General features: G+C 41.8%; 1 protein-coding gene across 1 annotated transcript in view; it reads left to right on the top strand.

The window, feature by feature from the left end:
- CCDC168 (coiled-coil domain containing 168) overlaps positions 1 to 20,030 on the top strand; it is a 42,824-nt gene that overhangs the window by 15,236 nt on the left and 7,558 nt on the right. Inside the window, exon 5 of the mRNA XM_061434378.1 lies at positions 1,637 to 18,407. Coding sequence (XP_061290362.1) covers positions 1,637 to 18,407 — 16,771 coding nt within the window. The remainder of the gene's footprint in view (positions 1 to 1,636; positions 18,408 to 20,030) is intronic.

Genomic DNA, 20,030 nt, shown 5'->3' with positions numbered 1-20,030 from the left:
GTTGGTCTGAGCATTGCTCAGTTCAGTTCAGTTCAGTCACTCAGTCGTGTCCGACTCTTTGCGACCCCATGAATCGCAGCATGCCAGGCCTCCCTGTCCATCCCAACTCCCAGAGTTCACTGAGACTCACGTCCATCGAGTCAGTGATGCCATCAGCCATCTCGTCCTCTGTCATCCCCTTCTCCTCCTGCCCCCAATCCCTCCCAGCATCAGAGTCTTTTCCAATGAGTCAACTCTTCGCATAAGGTGGCCAAAGTACTGGAGTTTCAGCTTTAGCATCATTGCTTCCAAAGAAATCCCAGGGCTAATCTCCTTCAGAATGGACTGGTTGGATCTCCTTGCAGTCCAAGGGACTCGAAAGAGTCTTCTCCAACACTACAGTTGAAAAGCATCAATTCTTCGGCGCTCAGCCTTCTTCACAGTCCAACTCTCACATCCATACATGACCACAGGAAAAACCATAGCCTTGACTAGACGAACCTTTGTTGGTAAAGTAATGTCTCTGCTTTTGAATATGCTATCTAGGTTGGTCATAACTTTCCTTCCAAGGAGTAAGCGTCTTTTAATTTCAGGGCTGCGTCACCATCTGCAGTGATTTTGGAGCCCCAAAAAATAAAGTCTGACACTGTTTCCACTGTTTCCCCATTGCTAGACCAAGCCTAATCATTTGAGGTAGAAAGGATGCTGGAAGGTCCACTTCCATGACCATTTGCTGCTGCTCTTTAGTCACTAAGTCACGTCCAACTCTTTGCAATGCTATGGACTGTAGCCCACCAGGCTCCTCTGTTCATGGAATTCTCCAGGCAAGAATCCTGGAGTGGATTGCCATTTCCTTCTCCAGGGGCTCTTCCTGACCCATGGAGCCAACCCGAGTCTCTTGCATTTGCAGGTAGATTCTTTACCTCTGAGCCACCTGGGAAGCCCTCTGTGATCAGTTGTTGTTATTCAGTCACCAATTCGCGTCCAACTCTTAGTGACCCCATGGACTGCAGCACACCAGGCCTCCCTGTCCCTTACCATCTCCCAGAGTTTGCTCAAGTTCATGTCCATTGAATTGGTGATGCCATTCAACCATCTTCATGTTCTCTCGCCCTCTTCCGTGATAATTATTTTAACCAAAATTATATTGAGAAGCATTACCCTAAAATGTAGGCTTCTCTCTTGATCAAAAACAAACAGCTGTTAAACAATTAGGACTTATATAAAGCTATAGTTTATGACATTGGGCACTGTTCTGTTGTACCTCTTAAATTTCCATAAGGATGTTTTCATTCTTGTCAAAACTGTCATACAGAGAACAGAAACTGATATTCCTTGTAAAAGGATATAATCTTAATCTGCAACTTTGTCAAAATAGACAGTCAAAAGTAGACTTTTGGACAGATTTTTGTGGGAAAAAATCCCTCGTTCTCCTAGATATGAAAATAACTTACTTCACTTTGTCAGTGGATTGATTTATTGAATGAATGTAACTAGGTAATGAATTATTTTGTAATGTGGATAATGACTTCCCAGCTTATCTCTACATTTAACTATGTTTTCATATACTATATTGGATTTCCTTAAATTTCAAAGAGAGTTCTTATATGAAATAGGTCCTCAGTGACAATTGACTCACTGTTTTCTTATATTTCAGAGTTGATAATTATTCAGAGAGAACAGTTGCTTCATCAATTACATCTGAAGGAAATGAAGAGTACTTTGAAGACAGCGTTCCACCACCAGATGAACCACCATGGGCAAGTACCAGTGAAAGTAGATTTCGAGTAAGTCACTTTCGTGAAAGTCATATGACATCTTCAAATGGGACTAGCTCATCATCTTTGTCACTATTTCATTCGGAAGTACAGGAAATTTTGCTAAGGTGTAGCAGGTGCCCTAAAAATGAACATGAAACAATACAGTTTTCATCAAAGAAATTATTTTCCATAATGAAAAGTAACAAAAGTAAAAATAGGACATTTTCTTCTGACTTTAACTTTTCAAGAACTTCGAGAATCATTATAGAAAGTGAAGATCTAGATGTGGCACCATGCCCTCCTGCCCATCTGTTTCTTTCTAGAGACCAAGTCAGACTTCTGGAAGAAAATGTGAGAAATCAAAGCCCTACAAAATCCAAAGCCACATTAGAGAATAAAACTACCTCTCTGTACTCAATCTCTCTAGAGCCCTTGATTCAGAATCAACATTCTGCTACAATGGACCCTTCTCCCCAAGCACAAGCTTCTTTTTCCAGACAAAAGGCTACTCAGAGTCAAGGATTTTCCAAAGCCCAATTTACTGGTAAAGCCCAGCAATTTTTTAACAATCAGGCATCAGTCAACAGGCAGCCTGAGAGTGAGGCCAGATACTTTGCTCTGCCTCAAGATTTGGTGAGGGAACCACTTACTAGCAGCACCCAAGACTCCTTCCAGACCACAGACATGGATAGGTGCCAACATCTGGTCCAAGTTCCACAGTCTATTGAGACTCAAGATTCAGTCAAGGGCCTAGGGTCTGATACAAAACACTCATATGAGACCCAGGATTCTGTCTGGTCTGAAGAGTCAAACAAGAGTAAATACTCTATCCCAGGGCAAAACACTATTTTAAAGGATGCCAGACATCTGGTTATACCTCCGAGCCCAAATTCAGTTGATAAAGTGATGCCACAACTAGAGCATGTTAAGAGTGAGGGCCAGAAACAAATTGCTTCCTCAACATTAAACCAGTCTCCGGCATATGGCTCGCTGCCTCTCATGACCAGGCAGAAAAACAGAAGAAAAACATCACGCAGTAAAAGTGAACTTAGCCTCAAAGATCCACCTCAGAAGTCAAAGAAAACACCAGCTTCACAGGTATTTCAGACCACAGCATGTCATACTTCAGAGTGCAGCCAGTTAAGATATGAACATAAAACTAAGAAGAAAGAGTTACATCAAAGAAAAGGTTTATCAGGTATAGCGTTGCATTTTACATATGCTTTCAAGCTTGTCCCTCCTTATATTAGGAAGTATTACAGAAAAAGACAAGCAAAATTCACTCCAGGTTTAACAGAATGTAGAGATTTTCTGCCTAAACCAGATCAGTCACTATGTGCAGAGAAAGTTAATTACATAGGGTCTGTTGAGGAAGAAGGAACCATGGGGAGTATTGAAAATGAAGAGCAGCATGGCAGAAACAATAAAGAACTAGAAAACATTTCACAAGAAATTCCATCTCAGCTAGAACAGTCTTTCATGGTCAATACTTATCAACAGAAAGCACCTTGTCCTTCATTAACAGAAACAAACTGGATGAATAGAGAGTCTCTTGAAGATCCAAAGGAAATGGATATTGCAGAGTCTTGTGCCCCAGATAGCGAAACAACATCTGACCTGCCTGTGGCAAGGCAAGAGACACCTTTAGAAGAAGCCATATCAGAACCTTTGCAGAAATGTGTTTCCTCTCCCCAGATGGAGTCAGACAGAAACATGAAAACATGGGAGGACCTACAAGGTACAGAGAATTCAAATCCTGCCCTTTCAAGCAGAGAGGAGTTACCAACGAGTATATCAGAAATGCAAAGGTGCTTCTCACGGGGGAATACAGACAGAAAAGATCTTGAAATTGTTCTGGAGTCTTCTGATGTCAACTTGTTCATTCCCCTAGGAACCGAAAAGCATAAAAGCAGTGGACAACCAACAGGTGTAGAAATTCAGGAGAGGCCAGAAGATGTAACTGAGAAGGAAAAAAATGCATTAAGAGCTCACGTGATGGAAGAAGATGACGTAAGTGCAAGTGAGGAACTCGAAAGCAACACTAGAAGCAACATTAACAATATGCAAGGTGAAAGAATATCTGCTGCATTTCACGAAGCCACTCACACTGCCCTTTCTTTACCACCTCGTATGAAAATGCAGAGTGGATTAAAAACCAAGATGGATACATCAGAAATAGGACTCAGTTTTTCAGCAGTAAAGCCAGACAAAATACCAGATGACAGGAAAATGTATTTTTCCTTTGAGAAGAACTGTCTAGTTAAAAAACCACAAGAAGACAACAGAGAGGAAGAACAGGCTCCACAAGAAGCAGCTTTGCAGCAAACGCCAGGCTTCAGGCTCAGCCCACGACTACAGCAGAAGCCCACGTATGTCAAACTGGAACCAGGACAGAGTAGTTCAAAAGGTCAAACCACTCAAAATAAAGACCTCGATGTTTACCCACAAACTCTCTCTACAGAGACGACTATGGAGACTAACCCACGCCCCATGATGGATCCATTTCAAGTTGAGCTGAAGCAAAGCACAGACAGAGCTACAGGCAAGGAAACTGCAGACCCAGTGCATCCTCTCACCATGTTCGAGAGCTTGCCAGTTTTAACTGAATCAACAGAATGTGGTGTCCCTTTGGGTGGAAGCCCTGAGAAGTTCCTGGATGCTCAGATTGCAGAAGAAAAGCAGGACTTAGACGGAGTTTTACCTGAAGTTGCCCTGGGGTCTTTCCATAGGCATACGCCTCCATTATCAAATTTGAAAAGGAAGAAAATCAGAAAAAAAATACCAGGAACCACAAATGTACTTGGTTTCAAATGTGTAATTATGAAAGTAAAAAAGCCACCAAAATGTCACAGAAGATTAAGAAGCAATTTCAAAATCATGATTAAACACATACTTCAAGATAAAACAATGGCAGATATGCTTCTGAATGTTACTGACCCTTGTCTGTCTATTTTGCCCCATGTTAGAATGCACAGCAGATTAAATGTAAGGAATCACAGTCATACCGAGCTAAAACGAGAGACATCAGAAGCTGAAAGAGAAGAAGACTATTTAGATATCATTAATAAAGGAAGTGACTCTGGAAACACACTAGAAGCAGTTCGGTTGCAGGAGGAAGTGAGTGGGGATCAGGAAGCTTCACCAGAAGCAGTCCTTGAGGATCGCTGGAACCTCAGATTGGATGAAGATCCGGAGAAAGAGCTCAAATCCATGAAAGAAATGCAACAACCAATCACATTTGCAAAAATCATGGCAGAGTCTATTCACATGGCCACAACAGGTCCAGTTCATGTTGAAAATATGGAGAAAAGCCTGATAGCACCCACAGATTTAAGATGCACTGAAGATGATTCTGAGATATCTCCTCCCACATCAGAAAAATCACTGATTGGAGACCCTTTAAACCAAACAAGAGAAAGTGATGTACCGGATGATGGAAGTGATACCAGGGAAACAGGTTACTGTTTTGCAGCAATGAAGGCAGAACGACCCGAAGATTTACCAGCAGTGTTCCCAAAGACTTTTAATTACCACATGCCTGTCTTATCTCATTCTAAAGTGAAGAAAACTAGAGTAAGATTTTCACACATAGAATGTAGAGTGAACTCCAAGTCTGTACCTATGAAGGCATTGAAGCCGTCCATTTCACAAATGTGTGATATCACAGGTCATCAAAGAAAGAAACTGGAATCTGACTTTAAGGCCAAGTTTGAAAAGATCAGCCAAGCTAATGGACTGGAATATGAATTTCTAAACACCCTTTACTGTCCTGTGCATAGCAGGTTACAAGGGGAGACAAAGAGCTTCTGCCGTGTTCAAGCAAAGCTCCGGGGTCTAGCCGTTGAAGAAAGACCACTGTATGTTGATTTTTTTGATGAGAGTAATGCACTCTGTGACGGAGAAGAAAAAGGACAAGATGTAGAGGAAAAGGAGCAAAAGACTTTGCTAATAACGGCTCCACAGCATACCCAGTACCTCTGGATCAATGGATGTCGAGGAAAGGAGACTCACCTTGCCAAACCAGAAGCAGGCCTACACTGTTTAACACAGGAGCAAGATAAACAGCACCAAACATGCTTTAAACAAGTTGCTTTGCAGACTGATGTCCAGATGGGTCCTCAAGAAGCTAAGGAACTCCTGAAGACCAACAAACCAGAAGATGATCTAACAGCCCCTGTGGGTCTGGAGGTTCTACCTCCCGAAGCAGGGAACTCATCACCTGTGAAACTTTTGAACATTCCAGCAGAGAGTGGTGTAGCCTCTGGTGGAAACCTCACAAGGGAACGAGGTTCTTATTCTGTGGATAAAAATTCAGCATTACCAGAAAGTTTGCAAGTGACCTTCTTGCAGTCTTCTGATTCCATTGACACCTCCATTTCTAAATCTCAAAGACAGAAAAACACACTAAAACTGTCAAGAAAGCAAACAGTGAGTCATAGATACAGAGCTATGAGAGAACAAAACCTATTCACTCTGCGTATGCTCCCTGGCAGGCAGAGAAAGGCATTGCAATGCAATTTTCAAATGAAGAATTTACAGCAAAATAAAAACAAAGGAGATGTGTGTTCACCTGTCATTCTCTCCAGGGTGCCTGTTTTGCTGAACACCAAAATGAACATCGGATTAAATATGGAGACAGATACACAAAGGATAACAAGACTCGATCATACGCAAATGCAAGAGAAATCACCCAATGAAAGAAAAGTATGTTGCCCAGCTTCTATCGATATGAGTAGTTTACCTAACAGTGTGAAAGACAGGAAGGAGGAGGGTGCGGGGGAACAAGATATACCAATTCCAGAGAGTGGCCAAAGCTTCATACTCAGTATATATCAGGAGGAAGATCATGACCTTATCAAATCAGATGAGGGGCAGAAACAAATAGGAAGTATAAATATCCAGGTACAACCACAAACACATTTTGCAGAGAGTATTTTGAGCTCTGCTTCATGCCCAACATTGGATCCATTTCCACTGAGAAAGCTAGAGAGCAATGCTAGGTTTTTTCCTCCAACATCAGGAGAAGCAAAGTTTGATGAAAAAATATTTTCTGCAAGAGAAGGTGGTGTTCCATCTGAGGCAAACCATCAAAAGGAACAAGCTGGTGGTACTGAAAAGGAAGAGAAAGTGACTTTAGATTTCTGCATGGCTGCTTTATCTCTATCCAAAGGCAAGAGAAACTTCAAACAATATTCAGACATGAAAATCCTGATGAACCCCAAAGATGGAATTTTAAAAGCAAAGAAACCACCCATTTCACACATGCTCAATATCAAGGGTGGTGCTAGACGAAATCGTAGGAAAGAATTGGGATATAACTTGACCACCAAAATGGGACAGGTGGGTCAGAGCACAAAAATGGCAGACGGCAGGGACTCCCTCCTGAACATCATCCCTGCCATTAATAGGTATAGTGACCGAGAAGGGCAAAAAGACATGTTAGAAGAAAAAAGACTCAGTTCTGAGCAAGTAAAGCAAAATATACCCCCACACGAAGGGAATGTGACTCCAGATGACCCCGAAGAAGGTGATCTTCAAAATGAAGAAAGTGAACAGGAGATGTTACTAAAAGTAATTTCACAGCACAGCCAACATTTCATACTCTGTTCAGACCAGATGAAGGAGCTTGAGCTTCACAAACCAGGAAACAAAGGATGTGGGGAAACTCTGTTTTCTACCAAACAGGACATCCCCCAGCACATACAGCCTGAAGATCCAGTGCAGACAACACAGCCAAAGAGAAGCCAGCAGACACAAAACGGCACAGTGTGGTCAGCGAGTTCAAACCTTCCTCTTCTAAAGTCGAACGAATCACTAACCGGTCAAGTTGTAATTGATACAATGAAATGTGACATCCAAAGTGATGAGAGCTGCACAGGAGAACTGGATGATCATGGTAAAGAGGAAAAGTCAGAGTTTAAAAAATATCTACAAGCACCTGTCCCTGAGTCTTCAGCTACTGCCACACCTGATCCCCCTGAACCTAAACAAGGGAGAAGGACATTTACATGTAGAGCCTTAAGAAGTAAAATGAGTCCCAAGTGTGTTATTATGAAGGCAAGAAAGGCACCAATGTCACAGATATTTAACATCCCTGGGAATGGCTGTCTGAAAACCCTCCCTTCGAAAACCCTGCGATCACAGATCATTGAGTTTTTGATTGAGATAAAATCCTCTGGGGCGCTAGAAGATGTTACTGCAGAGAGAAAGGAAGGGGGAACCCAAGAATTGCTGGCAACAATGCAGGAGTTCTGGGATGCAGCCACACTTGCTTTACCTGTGTCGAAAAGAGAGAGAAACCACTCAGAACTTACAGACAAGATAAATAAAATGAGTCCCAAATGTATCACTTTGAAGGCAAAGAAGACACCGATTTCCAAGACATTAAATGTCACAAAACGTGGTGCGCCAAGCCGTGGTAGGCAATTTGAAGGCAAGTTCAAAACTGTGAGGAAACAAGGTCAGTCACTGGCAGCCACCACGCCAAAGGCCACTTCCTCTCCCAAGTCGGTTTCACTGGACATGAAGGTGCATAACAGAACCAAAGTAGAGACGGACATGCCGGGGAAGATGAGGTTCCATCCTGAGATACAACAGCAAGGACACTGGTCAGGTGGAAGGGGAGCCGGGTGTCCCTATTCTAGGGCCAAGAGGGAAAACGTCAGGAAGGAACTCAAAGGCCACAGTGGAGCAGCAGCGCCTCGGAATTTCCAGCACCTCACTTCCCGTGCTCATCATATGAAGGAGGCTCGCTTTGTGAAATCAGATCTCAAACAGAAGTATTCAGCAAGGGGGAAAATCCCAGAATCACGAACCATAGCGGAGGAGCTGCAACAACAAACATTTTTCACACAAACTGTCTTGCGTTCTGTGTCTTCCTCTATTCTGAATTCACTTCCATCTGAGAAGGCACCAAAAAGGACAAAAACACAGAGGTCAAGGATTTTATCTCCAGCGACAGAGAAATCGCTCGGCGAATCTTTAGCTGTTAAAGCATCAAGTGACGTCCTGTCTGAAACAGACCCAACAAAGGAACTTGCTGGTTCTAGTCCAGAGGGAAAGAAAGAATTACAAACGGATTTACAAGGGAGAGCCCTACAGTCTTTCGGTATCTCCAGGCCGGATTCATCTGAAATTAAAGGGTTGAGAAATGTAGCATTGATCCCTACGTCTCGAACTGGGGAAGCCCAGATGGCATCAGTTTGGAAGACAACTGGTACCACTAGTCCCAGTGCCCCCAGTCATGGAAAGGAACTGGTCTACACCTTTGATAACATGGCCAAAGAGTTATCTCAGAGTATGTCAAATATATTTATGAATACTTCTTTTTCACCTACACCTGTTTCACCTGCCACCAAAACACATAAAAAACGGAAAGCCAAGAAAGACCCAGTCGAAGTCAGTATAAAACCAGAAGACAGGAAAAGACTGTGTAAAAGGTGCAGCTCCTTAGGCACCACATCTCAGTCAAGACAGCAAAATGAAAGAGAGGGCAAGGAAGTTGCATTCAATACAGAAAGTAGAAAAGATGAAAATATGCTTATTACAGAGCAAGACATGCAGCAACAAAAACTAGTTTCAGAAAATATATTGGAGTCTACCTGTTCTCTGATAATTCCATTTCAAACTGAAAAGGTGAAGAACATCCCACCATATACAAACATACTGCATAGAAAAAGTGAAAAGATTTCATGTGTAAAAAGAGGGAAAGCGATATTCAACGGTCTTTTAATTGATGAGGAAGTGTTTAGGACTCCCACAAGGAGGCTGGATGCTTCCAGTCCAGCTCCCCTACAACCTGAAGAAGAGAAAGACATAAAAACTCAAAAAGTAACAGAATACACAGCTGATCAAAATATCCCACTTCCCAAGTCAGGGATCTCAGTGCTTGGAGATTCATGTAATGAAAGCTCTAGAAGGAAAGTGAGTGGTTCTATTGTCAAGAAACATAAAGAGTTGCAAAGAGATTTACTAACAATATCCACAACATCTGTTTTGTCTGAATCTAGAAGGCAGAAAAAAGCACTAAAATTTCCAGAACAGAAAGATCTTATGGGTCCCAGATATATAACCATGAAGGCAAAGAGGCCTCTTTTTTCACAGGCGCTTAATATCACTGAGCATGGTCATCAGTACTGTAAAAAGAAACAGGAATGTTATTTAAAGTCTGTGATAAAAGACAGGCAACAACATAAAAGTATAACTGATGCATTTTCATCTCTCACACCTGTTTCAACGGATAATAAGATAGATATTGAAATTGATAACACACCCACAACAGGGACAGATCAACCAAGAGTACAAACACATAACCACACCTGTCCAGAGCTAGAGAAATCACTGAGTCTTGGGGAAGCATGGGAGGCCAATTTGATTGATACACAAAGCAGATCCAGCAACACAGGGAGGGTGAGTGTGCCACATGAGAAGGAAGAGGAAAATGTCCCAGAAATATCAGCAGAATCAGTTCTGCATGAGAGCCAACATTTCCATTTCACGCCTCAACATGTAAAAAATCTTGGCCCTTGCAAATCAAAACCTAAACTGAATAGTTCAAAAGGTAGAAGTACTTGGAATCTGTCTTGTGCGGCACAAAACATGAGGCAAGAAGAACACATTAGAAAAACTATTTTAAAGCCTGTCTCTAAAAGCGTGATGACTTTAATTCGAGTCCAAACACTGAAGAAAGGTCTTCACACTCAAGAGGAAATCCAACACAAGGCAGATCTAAAGATCCCATTTCCAGAATCTAGGAAATCAGAGACTGGTTCCTTACACTGTGATGGTGTCTGGGATGGAAATCCTAGGAGGAAACAAGATAGTCCCATTTTCAAGAAAAAGGCAAGGAGTCAGAGTGACTTACTAGGAACAGTCTTAAAGCCTTTAGGTTTCTCCAGCCTTGACTCATCTGAACCTGAGAGCCAGAGTCATGCAGTAGAGGCTGTAGGCAAGAAAAGTACAATGAGTCCCAAGCAGGTAACTCTGGAGGCAGGGAAGGTACCAGTTTTACAGGAGCTTAATAGCACGAGGTATCTTACCGGAAGCCATAGAGAGAAAAACCACAAAGCTAAGACCAAGGCAGGAGAGAAGCAATGGGATGAAGGTGCGAGAGAGACATTATTCCATGCCAGTGAGGGAGCTAAGAGTCCACCACCCACGTTAGTGACTGATAAACTCTCATTTGATACAGCAGCAAGGGACAGTCTGGATAACCATAGAACACTTCACAAAAATCTAGGTGATTTTGTTACAGAGAAAAAGGCAGAGCTGGACAAAAACTTAGCCACAGTTCTCCTGGGGCCTGTCGATTTATTCATGCCTGTTTTATCTGACTCTGAAAGCCAGATAAACACAGTGCAAGAGAAAATCATACGGAAACGCAAATGTTCAGTGATGAAAAAAAAGGAGCCACTCATTTCACAGCTATTTAAAATCAGTAGGCAATCTGCCACAAAACAGAGGACAAGACTTAGATCCAGCATAGAAACCAAAATGAAAGAGATGCACTCAGGTAAAAATGCGACTGATATGTGTACAAATGCCACTTACTTGGAAGTGGATACCTCTAACATTAGAAGGCAAAGCAGATTCCAAACTGAGGCAGACAGAATATCAGGGTTTAATCCTGTACAGCCAACACACATGCAGTTGCCAGTCGAAGACAGAGTGGTTTTACAGTCACTTAATGCCGCAGGTCCTGCTGCTTTAAGCATTAACAAAGAACGGGAGATAGACACACAGAGAGAGAAAGCTGTGTTAAACACAGACCTAAAATCTACAGATGCTTCTCCATCTATTCCACCACATATAAAAATGGAGCAGTCACCTAACACCTCGGGTAACTATGAAGAATCTTCTGAAAAGAGAAATGCCCTAAAGAAAGCAAAAGGTATGGAGGAAAAAGAGTGTGAACAACAGGTCTTGTCTGGAACACCTTCACAATATACCCAGTCATTTGAGTTTCTGCAAAAGAAACAGCAAGAACCACGTGTCTCAGGAAACATCCAGAACTCTGCTTATGCCTATACACCTCCTTACCCCCAAATCCTAAACCATCAAGCTAATGCGAAAGCAGCAGGTGTAGAAAGCACTGTGCCTGCTGAACGGGTAAAATCGAAGGCAAGGAAACCATTTGTTTCCCTGATGTATAACACAGCAGGGCATGGAACTCAAAGCCACGAAAAGGAAACAAGGTTTAACACCAAGAAGCAGAAGCCAGGGTTCCAGCAAGATAAAACTGAGGTAGAATTCTCTCTGAAAACTATTTGTGACCCTGGGTCTATTCCACCTCAAATTCAAGAGTTGATGGAAGCGGAAAGGGAGAAAGGCAAGCCACCAAGGCCGAAGAAACTGCTGAACACAAGACAAATAGCATTTTCACAGTCCCTTGCTAAGAGTGCCAAATCCAGAAATACGAAAACCCAGAGACACTGTATCAGAGAGCAAAAAGAAAATTGCCAAATTGCTTCACTGGACCTCTTCCCACAATGTAGATATCAATTCATGATGAGACAGCATCTGAAGAAGAGCCCCACCCATGTCAAATACACAGTAAATTTAAAAAGAGAAGCACATCCTGATCAACCTTCACCAAAGAGAGAAAGCTGCTTCACTACGTTTGACATCTCAAGACTTAGATTACACACAAAACGCCAACGCCTCATCGCCCTGGGAGTAAAGGAGGGAGACAGAGACAAGGCCCAATCTCCAGTGTCAACTCCACAGAGGACGGAAATATCTGAGAAAACAGATATTTCTTTAAGTTCAAAAGGACAGAATATGTGTCTTCCAGAGTCAGATGCTTCTCAAGAGAAGACTTGCAAGGAACAGGATCTGCTGAAAGAAGGAAGTAATTCAAGGACACTGGTGGAGCCTACTTTGTACTCCATTACGGAAACCCCTCATTTGGAAAATACCATTCCAAATCAACTGGGAAGAGATGGCTTAAGAGAAACTGATACCTTACAAGGTTCAAAAGGACAGACGTTTCTTTGTGCAAATGCAGAAGCCCGGCAATATACACCTGCAGTGGAGATTGGAGACGTGAAACCAGATCCCATTCCGGAACGTCTCCTGGATTCAACATCTTGCCCCAGTGGGGAACTTCATGTGAGAGAGGCAGGAAATGCAACACGGAAGGAAAGTGTTAGCATCCCTGTTGTTTCAGGTGTCAATCTATGGGAAACCGAGATGCCAAAGTTAACGAACCTTCTATTAACATCAAATGAACAGAAAATAAACTGTTCTGAAAAAGGGAGGACAGAGCAGCGAAACAGTTCTAACCAGAAGAAAGGAAATCTTCTGGAATTCATTTCCTCTTGTATATTGTATCAACTCCATCTTGAAAGGCGAAAGAAAGAAATCTCAGCCAAAGAAATGAGTTCAGCAGTTTTGAGTCCAGTGGTCCAGAAAGCATCAAACACAGTAGATATTCCAGTGGATCAACCTCCGTGCTCAGGAAGAAGAAAAGAACATCAACAGGAAGGTACATGCAAGACTCTCCCAACATCTCTTTCTCATTCTATGATGAATATATTTCAGATTAAATTACCAGGAATAATGAAAGCAGCAAAGGAAGTAGATAGTCCAAGGCACCACAATTCAAATACAGAAGGAATTGGCTTACCTGTTGCAAGAACAGAAGAGCAACCAGAATGTGTACAATGTATTTGGCCAAATCTTGCTTCTGATCCTTCAAGAGATATATTATTTCAAAGTAAGATGCCATATGAAAAGACAGTATCGGAAGAAGTAGTTAGCACTGTGGAGTATACTCCAAGTACAGAAGGATTTGGTTCACATATTACAGGAAAAGGAGACCAGCAAGAGAAATGGATGTCTGAGACCCTTCAAAAGTCCACATCTCACTCCCAAGCAGGTCTCCACCAAACTAATATCTCAGTGCAAGAAGTAAAGTTTGATGACACAAGTAAGATGCATTCTGAATATTCAACTCCACAGGCTAAGGAAGCATTAAAAGGAATGGATGTTATTTTTGGATATACACAAAAAAGTGAAAAAGGACAAAACTTACCCAGTGTGGAACAAAAGCAGCAGCACCTACTGATTCCCTCTGAGAAATTTCCCTCCCTGAGAATTCCCTCTGAGCATATATCTTACCCTCAAAACAATCCCCGGCTCCTGCCACATTTAACGCCTCAGACGAAGGAAGCATTATCAGAAGTAGGTAATGTGTCGAGCAGGACAAAAGGATTAGACTTGATTTCTAAAGAACAACTAAATACTCAACGTGAGTGTGGCCTGGAATGGACTGTACCCTCAGCTCCTCCAACGCAAATGACGAGACAAAATACAAGGCCACCTTTGGAATCATCCAGTGAAACTGCAGAATATCAGAATGTCTCGTTGCCGAAAGGAAAGAAATTATTGGATGGGGAGCAGATAATTGATTCAATAACAAATGTTAGCTCCCCCAAGCTAAGTGTTAGAAAGAAGGTGCACTTAGGTAAAGCATGTCAAAAAAAAGTACAAAAAGAGGTATGTCTACCTGGATTTTTTTCACATTCTCTTTCTATCCATATCCCTCCTTTGCCTGAAAATAAAAGACAGAAGAATGACCTAAAACAAGGAGTTGAGAAAGACATGGTACCCACCCAAAGGACTTTGGAGAAATTGATATTTTCAAACGTATTTAATACCACTGACTACGGTGGCCCAGGCAACAGACCAGAACTGCCGAGGAAGATTAGAATAAAAGGAGTCAACGTGAAAGGAACAATGAATCCCAACATTACCTTGAAGGCAAAGAAACCATCACGATCACACATGCTCAGTGAAAAGGAATTGCCAGGGCAGTTGAAAATTGTAAAACAAGAGAGCAAGGGGCAGATAGGCAAAGGTATATCAGGTGTGAAACTGACAAACTTGTTTACTTCTGTACCATCTCTCTCACCTCTTGATTTGAACTCAAGAACAAAAGGAGAAAGAGATACATCAAGAATACCACAGAACTGCCTTCCACCACTAAAGCTCCAGGCAACATCAAATATCAGGAAAGCGTCATTTGCAGAGTCAATTAATAGAGAGAGTTTAAGCAACATAATAGAATCAAAACATTTCCCACAGCAAAAGAGGGAAGATGGAGACAATATAGTATATGTGAAAGATAAAAGGAACTGCAAAAGGCCCACTTTTAAAAGAAAGAAAAAACTTTTCAAACACACACCGCATGGAAATGAACCACAGTGGAACAATAAAGAGCAAGAGAAAATGATGCAGGAAGATGAAAGTAATGGAAATGTAGTTCTGAATAAGCCCCATGCCTCCATTCCATCTTCTTCTCACCTGGAGCAGGGTCCTGGAGTAAAAGAAGCGGCATCACAAACAGTATCATGGTTCTGCCCTCCATCACTGACCTTCCAGGAACTGTCAGATGCAATGATAACATGTAAGGAGCCAGCTGCTGATATTTTAAGCAATATAGCAAGATCAAAATATATGTCACAGGAAAATGAAGACAGAGTGGACATGGCTTTGAAAGAGGTAAGGCATCCCCAAAGAATGCCTCTGGAGGTGAACCAGTCTCCAGTTGCCCAAGAATTGCAGTTGAACATCAAAGAAAAAGAGGAAGAGATACGGCAAGATAAAGGTAAACATTTTGGGATTCAGAGACAGTCTTGTGTTTGCAGCTCTTCTCCACCTTACTCTGAAGTGGACACAAGAAGGGAAGGAGAAGCAGTCATGCTAAGAAAAACAAGATCCTGTTTTCTACAGCCCAAACTCCAGGAGTCATCAGATATGGGAAACATAGCATATGAAAAGTCTGTTTCAAACAGGGTTAAAAAAGCTAAAAAACATACAATACAGGAAGAAGAGAAGAGAGTTAATATGGAAAAAGTCCTACTTTGGAAGAAAAAGAATTCACCACTTTTACAGGAAATCCAGCTGGACGTCAAAGAGCAAAAGAATAAGATACAAAGAATTCGTGAACCAAGTGTGATTTTGATCTGTACTTCCAGACCTGCCACTTCTTTTAACTTGAATACAAGAATAATAGAAGCAGATGACAGAGCTAAAGTAACAAGATACTCTTGTTCAGAACTACCCCACCAGAAATCATCAGATGTAGTGAAAAAAGCAAATCGAGACTCAACTGAGAGAGGTATCATAAGCAGTGTACAAGCAGCAAAGGAATTTATGCCCCAGAAAGGACAGGATCAAGGAGAAACAGCCAATATGAATTATATGAAGTACTCCAAAGAAACAAGTTCCAAGGCAAAGGAGTTCCCACTTCCACATGTTCCCAGTAACCCTGGGAGCCACAGCCCCCAGACTAGAGATGAACCAACAAACAGAAGAGAAAACCTGGGACATGCACAGGAAAGAAAAAGTGAACTAGATGAGGTCCTGACAGGACTTTGTCTACCTCAGTTTACATTAAACAAAGGCAAGAAAGAGAAGCAAGGAGCTCTCAAATCCTGTCTTCCACCGTTATGGCGCAGGAAGTCATCAGATGCACAGGAGTTAAAATATACAGTGTCACCTCTGAGTGAGATCTCAAGTGATTCAAAAAGAACAAAATACATGATGCAAGAAGAAAAGGATAAAGCAAATATTTTTGTGAGGGATCCAATGCATCCCAAGTCCTTAGCTTTGAAGGTAAGGAAATCCCCACTTTTCCGTATGCTCCAAGCAAAGAAACTGCAAGTGAGCATTAAGGAGCAAGTGAAACGGGAGCAGAAAGGGAGAAGGGACACAGTTGTGATTCTGAGCAAAATCTGCCCTTTTGTCACTTCTTCAGCTCATCTTCAACCTGACACAATAAAAGAAGACAAAGGTGGTCCAGTCCTAAGGCACTCTGTGCCACATCTCAAGATCCAAGCCTCACGGCCTTCAGTACAGAAAGCGCCTCTAAAGTCAACTGATAGAAAGAAAGAAAAACAATATCCACCACCAACAGAAAGGGACAGAGCACACGCAATAGTTGTGAGAGGCTCGGTGCATGCCAGTGGCTCAAATTTCAAAGCAAAGACATCATCCCCGCCTCATGTGTTCCATGTCTCCAAGCACGATGCTCTGAGCAGAAGAAAGGAAGCGCAGCCAAGCATGGAGGAGAGCGCAGAACAGGGGCAGGGGAGAACAGGAGACCCTGGTGTGACTCCAACAAAAACTCGTCCTTCCTTGCCTTCTCCATCAGACCGAAGACTGGATGCAGGAATCAAAGAAGACAAACACTTGCCTACAGTCCCGGGATTCTCTCCACCATTTCAGCTCCTTGAGTCATCAGGTACAGGGAAAATCAGACATGTAGATTTCAGTCAAGGTATTAGCTCATGTAATATAACAGTAAGAGCTAACGGACGTGTGTTGTATAAAGAGACAGAGATCAGAGTAAAAAGAAAAGATGAGAAAGATAGAACACGCCCCAGAATCACAGCTGTGGAAGCCCAAACATCCCCACTTACACATTTACTCAGTAGAAGCAGACTGCCTTTGAATGTCAAAGAGCAAGGGAAGGAAATGCAGGATGGCAATGGTGAGCTGGGAATGGCTCTGAGGGAAACTCGTGCCTCCTTACCTTCTCCATCTTACCTGAGACGAGACACTAGCAGAAATGAAAAGAAAGATACAGAAAGAATAACACAATCCTGTTTTCCACCACTGAAGATTTTTGATCCACTCAATCTAAACACAAAAGCAGATGCTAAGTCATTTGATGGTTATTTGTTAAAAAACAAAGCTAGACTCAAAACAAATAATGAAGACAGAGTGCTTCCAATATCTGTGCATCAGAAGGCAAAAGAATTACCACTTTCACATAGATATGATACCAAAGAATCACAGTGCAAAATGAAAAAGCAAAAGAAAATGGTACAGAGAGAGGACAGTGAACTAGCTACAAGATTGAAAAACATCTGTACTTCTTTACTGACTCTACCATATCTTAAATCTGATACACCAGAAGGAGACAGGTACATGATAAGAATCACAAAATTGCCTCCCCCACAAGCAGAATCACCTATTGTACTTACACACAATCTAACTGACCTTCAGGGAAAAACTAAAGGGAAGGTTTGGGAAGATAAACAGGAGCCAGGTGATGCCATGCAAACTGAGACCTGTGCTTCCCTATCTTCTTCTCTTCACCTTGATGAAAACACCAGCATAAGAGAAGAGGGCATGTCAATGCTACCAAGGTCCTCTTTTCCCCCAGTAAACTTCCAGAAATCATCAAGTTCTGAGGAAGTGATACATGTAGAGTCAATGGCGAGTGATACTGTCATTAGTCCCCGCAAAGAAAAATATTTGCCCCGGAACAAGAAAGAGGACGGAGTAGAAAGAAGAAACTTTGTGTCTCCCAAACATCAAGGAAAGGAGATGCAGGAAAGTAAAGATGAACCAGGTATGGTTCTGACCAAATTTTCTACTTTATCCCCATCTCTCTCTGCCCTCAAATTGGATAAAGAAGTACAAGTTGATGATGAAACGCTAGCACATGCAAGGTCTATTTTGCAGAGAGTATCATCTGGAGGGAAATTATATACAGACACAACTAGTGGTGATACCCCGGAAGATGCTCAAAACCTGACCAAATCTACTTCATCACCATTTCTCCCTGCCCTCAAGTTGGATATAGAAGTACAAGTCAATGATGAAATGCTAGCATGTAGAGAATCTGCTCTGGGGAGAATGTTGTATGCAAGAGAAGTAGTACATACAGAGACAATTAGTGGTAATACCATGAAAGATGTTCAAAACCTGACCAAAATTTGTACCTCATCACCACCTCTCCCCACCCTCAAATTGGATAAAGAAGTACAAGTTAATGATGAAATGCTAGCACATACAAGGTCTATCTTGAGGAGAATTTCATATCCAAGGGAAATAGTACACAGAGATTCACTTAGTAGTGACATCACAGTTCAGTTCAGTTCAGTTCCAAAAGATGGTCAAAACCTCACCAAATTTTCAGCTTCATCACCATATCACTCTGCCCCCAAATTGGATAAAGAAGTTCAAGTCAATGATGAAATGCTAGCACGTGGAAGGTCTGTCTTGGGGAGAATAGCATATGCAGGGGAAACAGTACACAGAGATTCAATTAGTGGTGATACCATGAAAGATGGTCAAAACCTGACCAAAATTTCTGCTTTATCACCATTTCTCCCCACCTTCAAATTGGATAAAGAAGTTCAAGTTGATGACGAAATGCTAGCACACAGAAGGTCTGTCTTGGCAAGACTATCATATGCAGGGGAAAGAGGACATACAGATTTAATTAGTGGTGATATCACAAAAAATGGTCAAAACTTGACCAAATTTTCTGCTTCATCACCATCTCTTCCCGCCCACAAATTGGATAAAGAAGTTCAAGTTGATGACAAAATGCTAGCACATGGAAGGTCTGTCTTGGGAAGACTATCATATGCAGGGGAAATAGCATATGCAGATTCAATTAGTGGTGATATCACAAAAAATGATCAAAACTTGACCAAATTTTCTGTTTTGTCACCATCTTTTTCTGCCCACAAATTGGATAAAGAAGTTCAAGTCAATGATGAAATGCTAGCACATGGAAGGTCTGTCTTGGGAAGACTATCATATGCAGGGGAAACAGGACATACAGATTCAATTAGTAATGATATCACAAAAGATGGTCAAAACCTGACCAAATTTTCTGCTTCATCACCATCTCTTTCTGCCTTCAAATTGGATAAAGAAGTTCAAGTCAATGACGAAATGCTAGCACATAGCAGGTCTGCCTTGGAGAGAATTTCATATGCAGGGGAAATAGTACATACAGAGACAATGAGTGGTAATACCATGAAAGATGTTCAAAACCTGACTAAATTTTCTACTTCATCATCATCTCTTCCTACCCTCAAACCAGATAAAGAAGTACAAGTTGGCGATGAAATGCTAGCACGTAGAACGTCTGCCTTGGGGAGAATTCCATATGCAGGGGAAATAGTACATAGGGGTTCAATTCATGGTGATACCACAAAAAATGGTCAAAACCTGACCAAATTTTCTGCTTCATCACCATATCTCTCTGCCCTCAAGCTGGATAAAGAAGTACAAGTCAATGATGAAATGCTAGCTCTTAGACGGCCTATTTGGGGGAGAATAGTATATGCAGAGGAAACAGCACATACATATTCAATTAGCGATGATATCACAAAAGATGGTCAAAACCTGACCAAATTTTCTATTTCATCACCATCTATCCGTGCCCTCAAGTTGGATAAAGAAGTACAAGTTGATGATGAAATGCTAGCACATAGAAGGTCTGTTTTGGGGAGAATATCAAAGGCAGGGCAAATGATACAT

The sequence above is a fragment of the Bos javanicus genome, chromosome 12, assembly GCF_032452875.1.
Source record: "Bos javanicus breed banteng chromosome 12, ARS-OSU_banteng_1.0, whole genome shotgun sequence".
Classification (NCBI taxonomy): domain Eukaryota; kingdom Metazoa; phylum Chordata; class Mammalia; order Artiodactyla; family Bovidae; genus Bos; species Bos javanicus.
This window is presented reverse-complemented; position numbering and strand designations above follow the sequence as displayed.